At 45.8% G+C, this 19,991-nt stretch overlaps 1 protein-coding gene across 1 annotated transcript in view; it reads right to left on the bottom strand.

Annotated features, from left to right (window-relative positions):
• Positions 1–19,991, bottom strand: part of SHROOM3 (shroom family member 3) — a 244,867-nt gene that overhangs the window by 46,167 nt on the left and 178,709 nt on the right. The window contains 1 exon segment of the mRNA XM_074950451.1: positions 1,468–1,599. Coding sequence (XP_074806552.1) covers positions 1,468–1,599 — 132 coding nt within the window.

Here is a 19,991-nt window from a genome sequence, read left to right as displayed (position 1 = left end):
TTCTTGATCTGGACTCTCTAGATCTGATTCTTCACTGCTTTGTACCTTGTATAGTCATTCATGCCTGTGTAAAACAGGATCATTACAATCTAGTAGCATTGTATACCTGCTTTGCACTCCACAAAATGCTGGGCAACAAAGAATCAGGCAGGTGGTACTCAAAGATTACACAAACATTACACAGTTAACGATGCCAGCTCCAGGACAGATCCTCAGCTGGTGAAAACAGGTGCAGCTCCCCTGATTTCAACAGACCCCAATTTCCATCAGCTAAGAATCTGGCCCTAGAATCCTGGAATTTCCCAAAGACTGGAAACACTTATCTTCCACCCTGAATTTCACAGAACGTTTTAGACAATCAGTGCTCCAAAGCACTTCATCATTTCGGGTGTGTTTATAGAAAGCAAACAAGTTGTGGGGCTGCCCCTGCTGGCAGAGCCAAAGGTTAAGGCCATGCAGCATATTCCCTCCCACTCTCAAATTCTTCTACATTAAGGCTACTTCCTGTTTGGACCCAAAGTGTCAACCACTGATACACAATATAGACAGGCAGCAGACACAGCCTGAAATGCTACCCTCTGTGTAATAAAAAAAACCCCATGACTATGCCTCTGATGGTAAAATATCACAATGAAGCACTAAACTGTGACGCTTCTCTCAAGTAATTACTGTTGGGAATTAAAGATCTACAAGCAGGAAGTACTAATCTTTCAAAAATTCCATTAGTTTTACTAAAAAAACAATTAAAAACTGGTCAAAATAAAAAGGGAAACATTTTGATTTTGTCAAAATGAAATATTTCTTTCAATCTGAAATGAACTCTTTTTTCACTTTTCAATTCACTGAAAATTTTCCTTGATTTTTCAGAATTCCCAGAAAATGAAAAAATACGTTATTTGCACAGCTCTAATCTTCAGATGCCTCGATACCTTTACAAATCTATCCCTTGGGCCAAAGCAATGGAGTTACTCCAGGTTTACTCCAGTGCAGTGGAAAGCTGAATTTGTCTCTACTTCTCTAATTGTCTTCTCCAGGACTGACAAAGTTCTATAAAGGAGAGGAAAGGAAAGCACACCTGAGTCAACCAGTCTCCCCCCTGGGCATATCAGCAACAAGAGTGACTACTCCTCTGTGCAGAGTCCCACACAAACATTACCAACAGACAGCAAAGTTGTCCTTTGCTCAGGGCACATGATTGAGTTTATTTCCCTGGCATTATGCTGGAGGTGTGGGAAGGGCTAAGTGTGAGGTGGGGTAATTACTCTGACACAATCCCACTTCCTGACGCTTCAAAAACTTGACACTTACACAGGTCTAAATTGACTCTTCTCCCCGAAGATGGAAGTTGTGTTTGACAATGGACCCAGCTGAGGATCTGTCCCAGAATGAAATTCAAAGTATACATAAATAACTGGAATATGTAGAGGGCAGGAAGAGAATCATGAATAAAACCATCTTCTCTCTCACCTGGTCTTCAGCCGTGGTTTAACTCCTCCTGACCATGCTGTTTTGCTGTGCTGTAAGTCAGTGGGGATACACTCTGGACTGAGGGAGTGGGAAGCTGGCAGGTCAGTCTGTTCCTTTGCTGCACATGTGTCCCTGTCAAAAGAAACCAAGGGAGTGTCAAAGTTCATGGAGTGCCTGAGACAGACCGACAGACAAGCGCACGCACGCACACGCACACGCGCACACACACACACTAAGATCACATTCAAAATATCAAAGAAATATGTAGATGGGGAATATTACATCAAAGCCTCATTTTTTAACACGCACCAAGGAAAATGTCTGATGGAAAACAGCTGCTAAAAGCCATTGATGTGCCTATTCTTCTGCATGGGAAAGATGAAAGAATACCTCACCACCAAAACTGGATTCGTAGGGTGAAATTCTGCTCTCCGTTATATCTAGACAGAGTCTGGTCATTAAAACCCTTCTTCCTAAATGTTTTGGAACAACTGTGCAATAGAGGAACACATATTGCATCCGATGAAGTGAGCTGTAGCTTACGAAAGCTTATGCTCAAATAAATTGGTTAGTCTCTAAGGTGCCACTAGTCCCCCTGTTCTTTTTGTGGATACAGACTAACACAGCTGCCACTCTGAAACCTATTGTCAGTGATCGAGAAGAATCAACCATGGGATCAAATATAGAGCGCATTGAGAGAAAGACAAAGTGGGTGAAGTAATATCTTTCATTAGGCCAACTTCTGGTGGAGGGGATAAGTTTCTGAACTTCAGAGCTCATTCTCAGGTCTGGAAAAGGTAACCAGAGAGTTAACCAGAGGTCAATGCATTAGCTGACTGAGAAGCACAAATGTATTAACCGACTGAGCCGGGGCTGCTATTGTGCCGGGTCCGGAACTTACACACAGTAAAAGGCAGTCCTTGGCCTTTGAGATCTTACAGTCTACACCAGGGGCGGGCAAACTTTTTGGCCCGAGGGCCATATCGGGGTTGCAAAACTATATGGAAGGCCGAATAGGGAAGGCTGTGCCTCCCCAATCTGCTCCCTCCCACTTCCTGCCCCCTTACTGCCCCCACTCAGAACGCCCAACCCATCCAACCCCCCCTGCTCCTTGTCCCCTGACCGCCCCCTCCCGGGACCCCCGCCCCCTATCCAACCGCCCCTTCTCCCTGTCCCCTGACTGCCCCGACCCCTGACAGGCCCCCTGGGACTCTCACACCTATCCAACCCCCCTCCCGCTCCCTGTCCCCTGACTGCCCCCCAGGACTCCCCACTCCCCACCCCCTTACCATGCCGGAGCCAGCCATGCCACTGCGCTGCCTGGCAGGAGCGGCGGGCCAGAGTGCTGGCGGCGCAGTGCAACAGCGGGGGAGGGGCTGGGGGCGAGCCTCCCGGGCCAGGAGCAAAGGGGCCAGGCAGAACGGTCCCACGGGCCGAATGTGGCCCGCGGGCCGGAGTTTGCCCACCTCTGGTCTACACAGACAAGACAAAAGCTACGGGAAAGGAAACGTTATCCCCATTTTACAAATGAGGCCGTAAGCTATTAAGTGACTGGCCCAAGCTCACACTGGAAGTCTGTGTCAGAGCCAGGAACTGACCGCTGATCTCCTGTCTCTGAGGCTAGCGTCTTAACCACAAGAACAGCCTTCCTTCTTAGAAGAGTATCAGGAGTCGCATCGCAGAGCTGAGGAACTTAGCTTGGGTGAGCCCTAGTTCTTCTTGTTTTAAGGCTGTATTCTAGGTAACTCTCCTAACAGCAAAACCATTGATCTTACGCCCGCAGACAAGTCCTACCTACCCTGAATGATGGAGAGATAGAAAGGTCTATACACAGTTCCAATGTTCTCCTAGCCCACCCCATCAAAAACAACACAGATGATTATTCATTATGTCTATTCTTTTAGCATAGAAAATAAAATATCTTGAAACACTGGGTGTTCTTACTGACTCTAATTTTCACAGTCAAATGTGGGTCCGGTTTACAGTCACCTCTCTGCTAAAGTAAGGAAAACACTGCATACAAATCTGTATGAGAAGCATGCTCTTTCCCTGTCTTTCCTTCACTCCTGCCTAGCCCTGAGGAGAGCTGCAGACTGAGATGGGGAGCAATTGTCCCTTGTTCTACGTTTAATAGGCTTCAGTCTGAGAGCACATGCCGGCCAAGGTATGAGGCTTTAGATATTTCGGATGGCTTGGATTCCATTCCTGTGAGAGGCCAGCCTTCTTTGTATCCATGTAAATCCTCCCCCTCCAAGTCCCCCTCCCCCGCAAGCCCCCCACGTGTCAGGCAAGAATTTTAAGTCTCACATTGCAGATGAGATATACCAGGGAAGCAGCAGCACTTTCACCTAGATTGGGGAATTTCATTGGTCCAGAGCTAGACAAAACGGCCTCCTTCCTCCCTCTGCTTATCTGTGTCTGCGTCTTACCTCAAATCCTGCCTTGGCTGCCTTCTTTTTTTTTTCTTTTTTTTACCAAATCTCATTCCACTTTGCCTCTCACCCAGTGTGACCATATCCTACTCCCCTCTGTATAAACCCCTGGGGAACCTTGCAGGTATGAATAAGGGGCGTTATTTAGCAATTGAGGCAGTGGGCCCTTACAGTTGCTCGAGGCACATACAAAACAATACAAACTCATGGACCAATGCCAAACAAAATAGATCTCCCTCTGTATAAAGCTAACCAGATTCCTCTGAGGAAGAAGCCTGCATGAATACTGGGCGCCAAATTTCTCTTGTTTACACCAGTGACATCCCACTGAAGCCAATGGCTCCACTTCTCCTCTTGCACCAGTTTAATCAATATAGTTATTATTACTCCTGATTTACGCCTGTGTGGGAGAAGAACTGGTCTCGATAAGAATAAAACTTAACCCCTTTTTTGAAAAAATAAATATTATTGCTTATATTGCAGGAGTGCCTAGAGGACAAATGTGATGCATTCTTCATCATGTTTTGTATGAATACCCTGTGTGCCTCAGTTTCCCCTATGTGCTATGGTTAACTAGGTCGGGGGTGGGGAAAGGCTGTGTACCTTTTGCAAAGCTCCAGGTGTGACTGATGCCTGGCTCTCTGGGCCTGGCCCCATGCTATGAAGAGTCTCAGAAGACAATTGCTCGGACTTTTGGTACCTAAAAAATAACAATTATGGATGATCCATCCCTCTGCAGAAAGCCAGCCTGGTTTGACCAGATGGAGAACAAAGGGCTAGGAGGAGGGCCAGGTGACAATGTTTGCCCAGGAACAAGGACAAAGGAGTGAGGAGGGGCCAGGCGGCTGTTAAATGTGGGTTGCTGGAAGTAGGAAAAGCGTCTGGACTGGGACTAAGAAAGGGTCGTAGGAGAGCTCTGGGCTCTGAACTGACACAGATGGCCTATGCTGTAACTCTCTCTTCTCTGTGATAATCAGGGACTTTGAATGCTGTGTTCCAAACATCTAATACGCCCTTCTGCTTTTATAGCACTGGCTGGGAGTCACTCCAGATAAAGGAAACTGGGGGTGCATTGCTCCCTTTAGGTGTGTAAGTCTCCCTCCGGGGTACGATCCAGGTGGACTGGATGCAGGGAGCTCATGACATAAAGTAGGAGTGCTGAAGGCTCCGAGGTTCGGTCCTAGGAGGCAGTGAAGCCAAGGGGTTTACCCCAGTGAGAGTGTGACCCTAAGGGGGCTGATGCATTGAAGGGGTTCTCCCAGGGACCAGACCTGTGGATCGTGACAACAGGGCCCCATTATGCCAAGCTCTTTGCAAACATACAGCAAAGAAATGGCCCCTACCCTGAAGAGCTTACACACTTGCTCTACTTGTTTCTAGACAGAGCTGCTCTTGGGGGGATCTTTGTTACAAGTGAGCACATGGAAGCATCTGAGAAATCTATTCTTGCAAGATTTCCAGCACCCTTTGGCAGACCTCAGCAGATCAGAAAAGCCCTCAGGAGGTGGGTGCTGACTGGTAACTTGTTTCCAAATGAGGAGCTTGACCCTGCATTCTTTGTGTACTCAAAATTCCCCACTGATTTCAGTAGCTTTGGACACATACAAAATGTAGGATTTGGTCCCTTTGGCAGTTTGCTGTCACTAGTACAAAGCAGGATATACAGTTATACTATTGCACTGATACTAGCCAAATCCTCGGTCCTGTACTTCTGCAGAGGAGAGCCTTACACTGGCAGAGAAGCAGTATGGCCAGCCAAAAACCATGAGTGAGCCTTCCCCCGCTCCATGAGACAGGCTTAAAATACATGGAATTTAAGAATGATCCATTTTGGGTTCTTTTCATTTGCCTGGTGGGGCTGGAGCCTTCAGGAGGCAGTCAGGCCACAGTTTCAAGCCTTTCTTGGCAACCAGGAGGACAGAAACATACCCTGGGTTTATTCACGAAAGCTGGACGTCTCCTATAATCACATGACTCCAGGAGCTGGGCCTTTAAGAAAAACACCAAATATTGCAAAACTCAGGCTCAAGTTATGAGATCTTGCAAGTGGCAATACTGGAGCAAAGAGAGCACCGCTTCCACCCGACACCCTCCAAGCACCGGTCGCTTCTTCTGTGGGAGTGGATCGGGCTGCCTGGCTACAGAGTAGCTTCTCAGCTGCTGCCCAGGAAGCCTGTTCCCCCCAGGAGCTGCTTAGCATCTCTGCGTGCTCATATTGGCCAGGCTGTGGGGTTGTGGCCAGGTTCCTCCCCATGCAGCAGCAGGGTCAGGATGTGGCCCATCGGCTGCAGTTTTGGCCCTGACACAACCGTGTGGAGTGGATACAGAGAAGTAGCACTTTTGTTTCTAATCCTCCATTAGTCTACACATGGAAACAGTAACCTACCATCAGCTCTTCTTCACTCTATGGCAACGGGGAAGAGAGACCCTGGTGTAATGAGCTGTCTCATTCTGGGGAGATGGCGGGATCCTGTTGAAATGTTAAGATTCTCAGGACATGCACTTGTCCTTAGCTCTGGGGCAAATTCTGACATCACTACTCAGGGCCTGATTCTCAGTTACACTTTATGCCCCTCTGGTAGCGTAAAGGGGTCTTAAAGTGAGTGTAACTAATTTATGCCACTTGAAGTCCCCTCCTTGCACTGCCAGATTGGTGGAGAGTGAGTTTAGCAACAGCCTACCAGAGCTAACTTGAATCCAGCTAGCCCAGGTAACAGTAGCAGTGAAGCCAACGCATGGTCCAGCATTAATCGTACAACCCAGCATGGGCCCTGGGGACATACGCTGCTCACTAGCCCACTCTGGAGCCTGCGTTCTCTTTGCTGCCATTGTTACCCACACTAGCTGGATTCAAAGTAGCTGGGGTAGGCTAGCCTGTGCCCAGCATTTAGCAGTGTACACATATGCCTTTGTGTAAATGAGAAATCCTCATTAACTACAGCAGGAACATTCAGCACCAACCCATTCTGGGAGTTAGAAGTAATGTATTCCTAGTGTCCAGTACGTCATCCAGAAACGGAAGGATCAGCACCGAACTTTCCGGAAACACCAACAGGTGCTCCTTGGTAATATAACTTCCCATTCTTCTTGTGACGTTACTCTCCATATGCTTTATGAAAACATGCTTATGAACGTGAATATGATGTCACTGGAATATGCTTTATGCAAAAGGTCTCTTGTAAGGTATCACTACAAAGCTTATAATCTAGTGAGTGTGTTCATCCTATTTGTATGCATGTATCATTCTTGTATCTGAAGCTAGAAATATGAAGTATAACTCTGAGGTCCTACTGTAATTATGCAAAGTGTGGGCCATTAATGGTGGTTTAGAATCTTGATGGCTCCAATTGACTAGGACAATTGGTTGTGGATGTTCCTGTGTACGTGTGGGCCAGCCGTGAGTAATGAAGAATGAGGTCTTACAGTGACATGTAACCATGTAACCTGGTAATGAAATCCATCTTAAATCTGGTACTTTTCCATTTAGAAGGAGGGGTGGGGACCCAGAGAGACAAAAGATTCCCGCCTTGTGCGAAAGCTATAGAAGGGAGTGGAAGAGAACAAAGGGGGCGGCCAGTCATGCAAACACCCCTGTTTTCTACCTCAGATGTTTGCTCGAACTAACAAGGACTGTACCAGGAGAAAGGATCGGGCCCAGACTAGGAAGGAGTCTAGTCTGTGAAACAAGTTTATTGGAACATCTTTGATGGTGAGATTTTACCTGTAAACAGTTTCTTAATGAATTAGGCTTAGCCTTGCATGTTTTTGCTTTATTTTGCTTGGTGACTTACTTTGTTCTGTCTGTTATTACTTGAAACCACTTAAATCCTACTTTTTATTCTTCATAAAATCACTTTTGTTTATTATTGAACCCAGAGTAAGTGATTAATCCTGGGGGGAGCAAACAGCTGTGCATCTCTCTCTATCAGTGACATAGAGGGTGAACAATTTATGAGTTTACCCTGTATAAGCTTTATGGGGACAAGAATCTGTGCAGGCCGAACTCTGATAAAAAAGAAGAAATGCTAAAAAATATGCCAAAATCGCACAGGGCATGGTAGAGAGAGGCTACAAGAGGGAAACACAGCAGTGCCACCTGAAAATTAAGGAGCTCAGACAAGCCTACAAAAGACAAAGGAGGCAAATGGTTGCTCTGGGTCAGAGCCCCATACATGCCGCTTCTATGATCAGCTGCATGGCATTCTAGGGGGGGACCCCACCACTACCCCACCACTGTCCGTGGACACCTGCAAGGGGGGAGTCTCACGCAACAGGGAGGAGGATTTTGTGGATGAGGAAGAGGAGGAGGAGGAGAATGCACAGCAGGCAGGCAGTGAATCCATTCTCCCTGGCAGCCAGGACCTTTTCATCACCCTGGAGCCAATACCCTCCCAAGGCAGGATCCCCGACCCTGAAGCCAGAGAAGGCTGCTCTTGTGAGTGCACATTTCTAACTAGAGTACAGGGTTTAAAAGCAATAGTGTTTAATGTTTGATTTTCCCTGAAGAATTGGGATGCATTCGCGGCCAGTACAGCTAGTGGAAAAGTCTGTTAACGTGTCTGGAGATGGAGCAGGAATCCTCCAGGGACATCTCCATGAAGCTCTCCTGGAGGTACTCTGAAAGCCTTTGCAGAAGGTTTCTGGGGAGGGCTGCCTTATTTCATCCTCCACGGTAGGACACTTTACCAGGCCAGTAGCAAGTAGTCTGGAATCATTGCAGCACAAAGCATGGCAGTAAATGGTCCTGGGTTTTGGTCGCATTCAAGCAACAGTCGGTCTATATCTTTGTGTTAGCCTCAGGAGAGTGATATCATTTCATGGTCACCTGGTTGAAATAGGGGAATTTTTGTAAGGGAACACTAAAAGTACCCCGTTCTTGCTGGGTTGTTTGTGCTTGGCTAAAAGGGATCATCCCGGAGAACAGCCACACGGTGGGGGAGGGGTGAAGGGATCATCCCAGAGAATAGCCACATGGTGGGCTGGAGGGAGGTGTGTTCTGCACATCCACCCGAAAACTACAACCCCTCCTTTTAAATGTGAAACCCAACTGGCATTGCTTGCTATGGGCAAGGATGGCGTTGCAGTTTGAAACCATTCCCACATGTTATGAAGGCAGAAGAAGCCAACCCCGTGTACCAAAAGGCTTACCATGGCTGCCTGGAAACTGAATTTTGTTGCCCAGACGTTTGTGATGTGTCAGCATACCGGCAGGCGCTCAATATAAAAGGCAAAATGCAACCTTGTACCTAAAGCACATGTGCTGTCTGCTATGAATTGCTTGATTCACTGTGAAAGAGTCTCCCTTTTGTTCTCAGAAATGTATCATCTTAAATTTTACTCTCCCTTTTTATCTCCCCTCCCAGGTGCAAATCTTTCTATGCTCCCCCTATCATTTCCATCCCTGAGGTTATCACAAATTAGAAGGCAAAAAAAAAAGGCACTAGTGATGTCATGTTTTCCAAGCTCATGCAGTCCTCCCGCACTGATAGGGCACAGCTTAATGCATGAAGGCATTCAGTGCCAGAGGCCAGGAAAGCATTAAGTGAGCGCGAACAGCAGAGACAGGAGGTGATGCTGAGGCTAATGGGGGAGCAAACAGACATGATGAAGCATCTCTTAGAGCTGCAGGAAAGCCAACAAGAGTACAGACCCCCGCTACATCCATTGTATAACTGCCTGCCCTCCTCCCCAAGTTCCATATCCTCCTCACCCAGACACCCAAGAAGACAGGTGGGGGATGTTCCGGGCACCCAGCCACTCCACTCCAGAGGATGGCCCAAGCAACAGAAGGCTGTCACTCAAACAGTTTTGACTTGTAGTGTGGTTACAATGAGCAATGTGGCCATGTCCTTCCCTCTTCCTGCACCGCACCCCACCCCACCCGAGCTACCTTGTCAGCTATCTCACTTTTTTTTTTTTTAATTAATAAAGAAAGAATGCATGGTTTCAAAACAATAGTTACTTTATTTCCTTTGCCAGCTGTGATTGAAGGGGGGAGGGTGGTTGGCTTACAGGGAATTAAAATCAACAGAGGGGGTGGGTTTGCAACAAGGAAAAACACACACAACTGTCGCACCATAGCCTGGCGAGTCATGAAACTGGTTTTCAAAGCCTCTCTGATGCACAGCACACCTACCTGTGCTCTTCTAATCGCCCTGGTGTTTGGCTGTTCAAAACTGGCAGCCAGGCGATTTGCCTCAACCTCCCACCCCGCCATAAACATCTCCCCCTTACTCTCACAGATACTATGGAGCACACAGCAAGCAGCAATAACAATGGGAATGTTGGTTGTGCTGAGGTCTAACCTAATCAGCAAACAGCGCCAGTGAGCGTTTAAATATCCAAAGGCACATTCTACCACCATTCTGCACTTGCTCATATAGTTGAACTGTTCCTTACTACTGTCCAGGCTGCCTGTGTACGGCTTCATGAGTCATGGGAGCAAGGGGTAGACTGGGTCCCCAAAGATAACTACTGGCATTTCAACATCCCCAACGGTAATCTTCTGGTCTGGGAAGTAAGGCCCTTCTTGCAACTGCTCAAATAGCCTGGAGTTCCTAAAGATGTGAGAGTCATGCACCTTTCCCGGCCATCCCACGTTGATGTCGGTGAAACATCCTGTGTGATCCACCAGTGCTTGCAGCACCACTGAGAAGTACCCCTTGCAGTTTACGTACTGGTTGGCAAGGTGGTCCGGTGCCAAGATAGGGATATGTGTTCCGTCTATTGCCTCACCACAGTTAGGGAACCCCATTGCAGCAAAGCCATCCAGTATGACCTGCACATTTCCCAGAGTCACTACTCTTGATAACAGAATGTCAGTGATTGCATTGGCTACTTGGATCACAGCAGTCCCCACAGTAGACTTGCCCACTCTAAATTGATTCCCGACTGACCGGTAGCAGTCAGGTGTTGCAAGCTTCCACAGCGCTATCGACACTCATCTCTCAACTGTCAGGGCAGCTCTCATCTTGGTATTCCTGCGCTTCAGGGTGGGGGAAAGCAACTCACAAAGTTCAAGAAAAGTGGCCTTACGCGTGCGAAAGTTTCGCAGCCACTGTGAATCATCCCATACCCGCAACACTATGTGGTCCCACCAGTCTGTGCTTGTTTGCCGGGCCCAGAATCAGCGTTCCACTGTATCAACCAGCCCCACTGCCACCATGATGTCCCAATTGCCACAGCCCATGCTTTCAGGAACATCTGTGTCCATGTCCTCATCACAATCGTCCTCATGCTGGCATCTTAGTCCGGTTCTGCACATACTCCAGGATAATGTGCGAGGTGCTTACAATGCTCACAAAAGCAGTGGTGAGCTGAGCGGGCTCCATGCTTGCCGTGGTTTTGGCGTCTGTATGGGTAACCCAGGAAAAAAGGTGCGAAACAATTGTCTGCCATTGCTTTCACGGAGGGAGGGAGGGGCGACTGACAACATGTACCCAAAACCACCTGCGACAATGTTTTTCCCCATCAGGCATTGGGAGCTTAACCTAGAATTCCAATGGGCAGCGGAGACTGCGGGAACTATGGGATAGCTACCCATAGTGCACCACTCCGTAAATTGATGCTAGCCACGGTATTGAAGACACACTCCGCCAACTTAATGCGCTTAGTGGGGACATACACAATCGACTGTATAAAATCGATTTCTAAAAATTGACTTCTATAAAATCGACCTAATATCGTAGTGTAGACATACCCTAAGAGATCATTCAAGGTGAAGTGGCCCATGAACACCTCTGCAGTCACAGGACAAAAAACGGGGGTTAGTGGGTGACAGACTGTCCTAATAAGCCATAAATCCAGGGTCTTTATGAAACCATGATTTTTAGTGTCTAGCAAAGATATGAATTTAAGCTCCCAGGCTCATCTTTGGAAGGTGTTGTGCAGATTTCTTTTGTCCAGGAGGACTGAGCAGTCAGATATAGAATGATCGCTTCATGAAAAGCGTTCACCCACAGGTGACAGAAAAAGGATGAAAGACAAAAACACCCCATGTGACAATCAAACAGTTAATAAATAACACAATGAATTAAACCTCACAACTGCTGCAAAGTACCTAAGAGATAGGGATCATTCTATCACTAAAATGCAGACGCCTCTGAGATGGAACACAGCGGCTGTTTAACAGTGTACAGTAACACCCCGTGACCTTTTAGGACAGGAAGTGAAGAAGAATATCCTGCCCAGGTGAATATGCACGGGGAATTGTAGATAGACAGACTATTGCTAGCTAAATGGACAGTAGGGTTAACACACCTACTCTTACAAAAGGTGCCACAGAATCTACCTGTCAGGCCTTGGCATGACATGTCCCCTGAAAGATGGAAACTTCCCACAGCATCGCACTCCCATAGCAATCCTCAACACCGCACTGAATCCAGCGACCCGGTAGTAAGTTCACTCTCTAGGAAGGCTCTTTACAAACATGATACCTGGCTTTTCTTCCATTTCCCAGTTTACAACGGAAATCGTCATCTCAGTGCAGGGAATAAATCAGCGAAATACCTTGTGCCTTGAACTGTCATTGCTCAGCTCAAGGCCCACAAGTCGCTTTCTTGCCTTCTTCACAGCAACTCCTTTTGGACAATATGAAATCTCCACAAGGGAGCAGGGTCCACACAACTCTCTCTGTGATACCACTTCCCTCCCTGGGAGTGCCCTGGCAGACAGACGAGCAGGCCCCTCCCACTTAAATTGCAGTACCCAGAAAACAGCCTCACAGTTACATAGTTTAAAAAAACAAACCACAGTGACCATCTCGGAAAAGCACAATCCTGCAGTTGTCCTTTATCTGTCACCCAGATATAACACTGTTTCTAAAGGCTAGCTGGGTCTATGTAACCTCCCTCTACCCCCACTTGAAGTTGGCAGCTGCACCCAAAATATTTTCTTTTCTGCAAAGTTCTTGTCGAACTGTTAAATGTTATTTATACTGGCTGCTCCCATTGTGCCTTTGGTATTTAATGCTGCACACATTAACGACTCGCTGTACAAAGACATTCTGTCCAGCCTTTCCTTAGCTTAGGTGTGTGGCCCTTTTGCTCTTCACTTAACACTCGCTCAGCCAGTAGCAAAAGAATACTGCAGGATTATACAGTAAAGCCAAGATTTCTAAAATTAGGAGTCTGAAGTTAGTCTCCTAAATCCATTATTAAGTACATAAGTAAGTAACCTGATCTTCAAAAGTTCTGAGCACCCAGCAGCTCCAATTGACTTCAGTGGAAGCTGCAGGGTTCTCAGCACTTTTGAAAATCAGGTCACTTATTTAGGAGTTAAAACAAAGGTTTAGGAGCCTAATTTTGCCTTAATAATACAAAACACTACCTCTTGGATTAGCGATACTAAAGTAGTTTGGGTCATTTCTGTAGAATACTGAAGTATTATATATATAAAAAAATAAGGGACTCAGACTTGTGGCATTAATCCTTTTAGAATTTTGTATACTTCAAGGAGGGCTAATGGGAATGTATTGAAGAGGGAATATCCCTCCTTATCTCTTTTATTACAGAATACAGACCTAGGTTTTGGAGCCATCTTTGTTGTAATCTCGTTAGAACACTGGTTTCCCTCATCCATTTCTTTCCCCTTTCTCAAATAGCTATAGGGTTTTTGAATGAAAAAAGGATTTAACACCCTCACTCCACAAATTGTCTTACTTGGTAAAACCCTGGCCCCACTGAAGTCAATGGAAGTTTTGTCATTGACTTCAATGGGGCCAGAATGTCACCCAATGAGCTATTTGTGGAATGAGATATTATTCATCATGACTAAGGTGTCAGAATCTGTAGCTGCTTTTTTAAAGTTAAAGCTGACATGTCTACTGTTTTTTGGTCATTCATTAGACCCTTCATAAAATACACTAAATCTTTATAAGAAATCAACCTTATTAGGCAATCTTCTGTCTTAAGAGACTGCCACTTTAGTATCCACAATGTAGTGGGCCAGATCCTCAGGTGGTATAAATCAGTATAGCGCCAATAAAGTCAATGGAGCGATGCCATCCCAACTGACGATCTTGGTCCACTGAGGACCAAGGCTCCAATTTTATCAGAAGACCACCTCCATTAAGGCAAGTTTCAGAGTAGCAGCTGTGTTAGTCTGTATCTGCAAAAAGAAAAGGAGTACTTGTGGCACCTTAGAGACTAACAAATTTATTTGAGCAGTAGCTCACGAAAGCTTATGCTCAAATAAATTTGTTAGGTTCTAAGGTGCCACAAGTACTCCTTTTCTTTTTTCCATTAAGGCAGTTTCTCTTTGTAAGTATTGCACTATCTCTGCAGTCCATCACTCACTGCCTCTTTTCTAAACAATGTACCTGCTTAAAGGTTTCCCCATCTTTTACCACCTTCTTTAGATTTCTGAGATGGATCTTGTGTGGCCTCAGACTCATAATTGCCCTTAATCAACTCCCCCAGAACATGTTGTCTGTTTTAGCATTTGATATCTTTCATCCTCCCTTTACCTCCACCATCAGACCTTCCTTTCTGGAGAATTCATTGAATGTTTTAGTAACATCCACCTCTTCTGTCCATAAATTACTCTGACCTCCTCCTAAAGGCTTGCCTGTGTCCTGCACTGACCTCTTGTTACCTACATACTTGAAACATTTCTTATTATTTATCTTAACCTCTTGGGCACTTTGCCTTTCATTCCCATCTTTTTTGCTTTCTTTATCATTATTTACAATCTCTACATTCCATCCTGCATTCTCTCCGGTTGTTTTGTGTACCTGATATTTTCCATCTCTCTCTCTTATATCACTTTCTTTAATGTACTTTTGGTGTCTCTGTGTATTTTATTGCCAGACATTATACATAATTCTTGGACACACATTTATTTCTCTCTAAACACTTTCTGCTGGCCCTCTGTGCTCGCTCTCCTTCCATTGCTTTTGTCCAAATGATTTCCTCCAACACTCCCTCTATCCACTCCCAGAATCTGCATTGCTAACATTCTGCACCATGTTTGGGTCTGTCTATTGCTTTCAGATTAGAGTGGACCTCAACCAAACCCTTGGATCTCAATACCCCCAATTATTACAGTGTTGCCAACTCTTGCAATTCTATTGTGAATTTTGTGCTCTATTTTCCTTAAATCCCCAGCTCCTAGAGTCAACTGATTTTTAAACAAAACCCAGGATTTTCTTGTAAAGAAAGGAGGACGTTTCCAGCTAGTATAGTCACAGAAACAAGCTTGAAAACAAGACCCCCTGAGGGTTAAAAAACCAAGAGGCAAATAAAGTGATTCCATTTATTAATTTTTCAAATTTAATTATTTTTAAGCCAATTTTATAATTTGTGGGGCCTGACATTTATTTTTAATGTTTGGGGTTGACGATACTGTTATGATAAACAGGATCGTGCAGGGTCTACATTTCACAATTTGCAAAAAGGCTGGAACTTCTTACACGGGGTGGAAAGTGAAGGCAGCAATCAGCCATGTGAGTAGTGACAAAAACTTGTCCTCTGCAGTTCCACTGAGCTCTTTGGACATTTTCTCATATGTTCTGGTTGAAAACCCCCCAAACACTGAAACATTAAATGATCTGACTACAAACAGGGAAACGACACTCACATCTGACATGCTCACCAGAGGAAGGAAGTGAAGGGGTTAAGCCTCCTTTCTATCCTTATCATGCCCTGAGGTGTTGGGTTGCTGTTACATAATGTCACACATTGTCCTGAAATCCCTGCCCCAGCAGCCCTGGGCTCAGCCAGTGAGATAACAGCAGTCTTTTGGCTTGAATTCTGATACCTCATATTGCAGGCTTAAGGCCAGCTCTCAAAGGGACAGCTGTCAGCTCGTGAAACATTTATTCCTCCCTGTGAATGAAAATGTCCCCAAAATGAAAATCCTCTATCTCCTGGAAAGTGGAATCGATCTCTTCCTCTTCTACACTATTTCATGGTTGACACTATTTAAATGAAGGGCTAACCCTATAGTCCTGTGGTTTGAACCAGACATTACCGTGTGAGGCACACTCTATTAACCGCAGCATGCTTCCCGGCATGCATGTTGTAGATATCACTGCACTCCACTGGGTGGAAAGACAGCACTGCTCAAGTATCTGTCATTTTGTTCCTGCTGTGGCTGGTCCAAAAATAGCACGTAATCCATACTGCTGGCACAGGCAACAGAGTATCTCCTTGAGCTTAAGTGGTCGTGTCCTGTGGTTTGAGAGCACAGGATCCTGAGTCCTATTCTGGATGCTGTGCGTGTGGCTTAGCTGATAACGGCAATGCCTGTATAAAGGTAGCCATGGATTCAATACACTGTGCTGCCAGGATCTGGGAGCACTGTGCTAACTCTGCCCCAGGACCCTGCACATCAGCTCCATCGGTTAAGGAGTCCCTCGTGTCACTAGGCAGTGTGGCCTGTAGCCAAACTAGAAATAGCAATGATATGCTCTTGTGCTCAGATGCTGATATGTAAGTTCAGAAAAGTGTCAAGCCGAGCATTCTGCAGCCAGCTGGAAGCAGGGGAGCCTGTGGGAAGATGGGAGGAGCTGAAGAAAAAATCCCGCTTAAGATCCATCCCCCTCAAAACAGGAATTTTTTTTTTTTTTAAATAGAGATTTGTATAAATCACAATAGCATCTGCAGTTACATTCGCTCGGACAGAATTACAGGGGCTAAGGATCCTCATGCTAGGGCATAAGACGCTCACTGGCGAGGGTCAAGAAGAGAAATTTCTAGGGAACTGTAGAGCACAATTCGATGAATTATGGGGGACAGGGACAGAGATTATGCCTCTCTCAATGTGTAGGCTACCATTGGAGACAGATTAAAAGATTAGAGGTCACTGGGCTACCCTGATATGGGAATTCCTAAGTAATAAAGTCTCAGATTGAAGGATCATTTGCATTTATCCTAAGGGCTCCTTGCTGGCAGTGCAGAGCACATGACATTGCAATGCAAGAAGAAACGAGAGAGAAGGACAAGCCAGCTGAAATGAATTAAGTGTCTCTCCCAGCAAGGTGGTTCCTTTTAAACAACCAGAAACTAGACTTCTGTGAAAAAGAACCACCACAGTCACCCTGCAGAGTGAAGGCAGAGAAATGCACACTGATCTTCAGCTCTGCAGGGGGAAGGCTGTGGAGAGAAGTGGCTGGATTTTCATCATGCAATATTATTTAATCTCAAAGGTTTCTAGCATTTTTTTAGTGTTAGATTGGATCTATTTTCGTTGATCTGACCCCAGTCCCACAATCTCGCCACGCTCTGTTCGCGTGCACACACACAAGGAAATAAAGATGCTTCACCTCTATACCTGTTTGCAAGCAGAGAACTGAATGAGGGATTTTCATTCATTTGGGGAAAATGAGTTCCTCGCTCAATTTGGCTTCGGCTGAGGGATCTTTGAGAAAATGAACTCCCTCTTTGTTTGGGAGAGAGACCTAATCTTCACTTGGCCCTGGGGGATTATCGGGTACTTAGAAAGGCGCTCACATGCACATTTTTAGCTTGTGCCAACAGCATTTGTGTCCACAATATCCAGACTTCCTTCTGCTCTTTAGGTTAGATAATAGGCATTCCACAGAGTTTAAATGCATCCAGACCTTGGACCTAGAGATTTTTCACTCTTTAAAAATACCCTAAATTGCTGCTTTTTGAAGTGCCTGACATGGTCTTGCATTATTGGTTGTTCTTTCAGTGTATGTGAATTTAGTGCTATGAAAGCTGTCGGGCTTGCAGCCCTCGTGACTTAAGTCCCTTATTTATCCACAGAACAGGCCATGGATGCAGAAAGGTACCCATCCGGCCTGCCAATGTGACTTAACCTTGACAGGAAGGAATCACCTGTAGGGCTTAGAAGGTAGCTCACAGACTGTCACTTCCCGACAGTCCCACTTTGACCTCCTCCTGTCCCAATTGCAGTGAACATTTTAATCATTCAGGGCTGCCTGAGGGGATAAAAGGGTCAGTTTGCCCTGGGACCTTGTTTGAGAGGGCCCCCAAACCAAGTGGCATTGCAACCTGGTGCACAGTGTCACAACACCACGCATGTTTCGCCCGGACACCCCTTAGACTCTGTCTATGGAGGGGCAGCTGGGCCAAAGTTGAGTGGCACTCAGGTTGCAGTGCCAGTCAAATTTGCCCATTTGCCCTTCTTCTCCATCTACAGAAAAGCAAATGGGCCAAACCTGAGTGGTGTCGTGTCCTGTTTTAGCCACTTGAAATGTTGGGAGGTATAGTTGAAAGTTTTCATGCCCAGTCAACACCTGGCATCTTTGTTAAGAGCGCAGTGCTGGCTTTCATGAAGCCTGTCACTAGACTGGGACCACCAAACTATTTGATTATAGTTTATTATTTCTATCACACAGCACCAACAGGCCCCAATCTAGCACTGAGGCCCTGTTGTGCTCATAGACATATATAACTAACAGATGGTCCCTGCCCCAAAGAGCTTACAGTTAAAACAATGTAAACGTTAATCTAAAAATGCTAAAATTGTCAATTTCTATGTTTCTAAAACTTGAATGTATGAAAATTCAAAATTCTAAAATATCACAATCTTTCATGTAGGCCATCAGCTGGTGGTAATTTTCAGCCATGAGTGAGATGGGCTGGATTCAAACTATTGACCCAAAGGAAAATTTCACTAAGCCATCCAGTTCCTGCCTTGTATTAACCAACTAACCAATCCTGCAAATGCAGTCTGCACATGAGCAGGCCCATGGACATGAATGGGCCTGCTCACGTGTTTAAAATAAGTCTTTACAGGATTCGAGACACTACTGACTTCCTGAGGAAACTACAATCCATCGGTGATCTTCCTGAAAACACCATCCTGGCCACTATGGATGTAGAAGCCCTCTACACCAACATTCCACACAAAGATGGACGAGCTGTCAGGAACAGTATCTCCGATAATGTCACGGCAAACCTGGTGGCTGAACTTTGTGACTTTGTCCTCACCCATAACTACTTCACATTTGGGGACAATGTATACCTTCAAATCAGCGGCACTACTATGGGTACCCGCATGGCCCCACAGTATGCCAACATTTTTATGGCTGACTTAGAACAACGCTTCCTCAGCTCTCGTCCCCTAATGCCCCTACTCTACTTGTGTTACATTGATGACATCTTCATCACCTGGACCCATGGAAAAGAAGCCCTTGAGGAATTCCACCATGATTTCAACAATTTCCATCCCACCATCAACCTCAGCCTGGACCAGTCCACACAAGAGATCCACTTCCTGGACACGACAGTGCTAATAAGCGATGGTCACATAAACACCACCCTATACCGGAAACCTGCTGACCGCTATTCCTACCTACATGCCTCCAGCTTTCATCTAGACCACACCACACGATCCATTGTCTACAGCCAAGCTCTACAATACAACCGCATTTGCTCCAACCCCTCAGACAGAGACAAACACCTACAAGATCTCTATCAAGCATTCTTACAACTACAGTAGCCACCTGCTGAAGTGAAGAAACAGATTGACAGAGCCAGAAGAGTACCCAGAAGTCACCTACTACAGGACAGGCCCAACAAAGAAAATAACAGAACGCCACTAGCCGTCACCTTCAGCCCCCACCTAAAACCTCTCCAACACACCATCAAGGATCTACAACCTATCCTGAAGGATGACCCATCACTCTCACAGATCTTGGGAGACAGACCAGTCCTCGCTTACAGACAGCCCCCCAACCTGAAGCGAATACTCACCAGCAACCACACAACAGAACCACTAACCCAGGAACCTATCCTTGCAACAAAGCCCTTTGCCATCTGTGTCCACATATCTATTCAGGGGACACCATCATAGGGCCTAATCACATCAGCCACACTATCAGAGGTTCGTTCACCTGTACATCTACCAATGTGATATATGCCATCATGTGCCAGCAATGCCCCTCTGCCATGTACATTGGCCAAACTGGACAGTCTCTATGTAAAAGAATACATGGACACAAATCAGACGTCAAGAATTATAACATTCAAAAACCAGTCGGAGAACACTTCAATCTCTTTGGTCACTCGATTACAGACCTAAAAGTGGCAATTCTTCATCAAAAAAAACTTCAAAAACAGACTCCAAGGAGAGACTGCTGAATTGGAATTAATTTGTAAA

Source organism: Natator depressus, chromosome 4, assembly GCF_965152275.1.
Source record: "Natator depressus isolate rNatDep1 chromosome 4, rNatDep2.hap1, whole genome shotgun sequence".
Lineage (NCBI taxonomy): Eukaryota > Metazoa > Chordata > Testudines > Cheloniidae > Natator > Natator depressus.
This window is presented reverse-complemented; position numbering and strand designations above follow the sequence as displayed.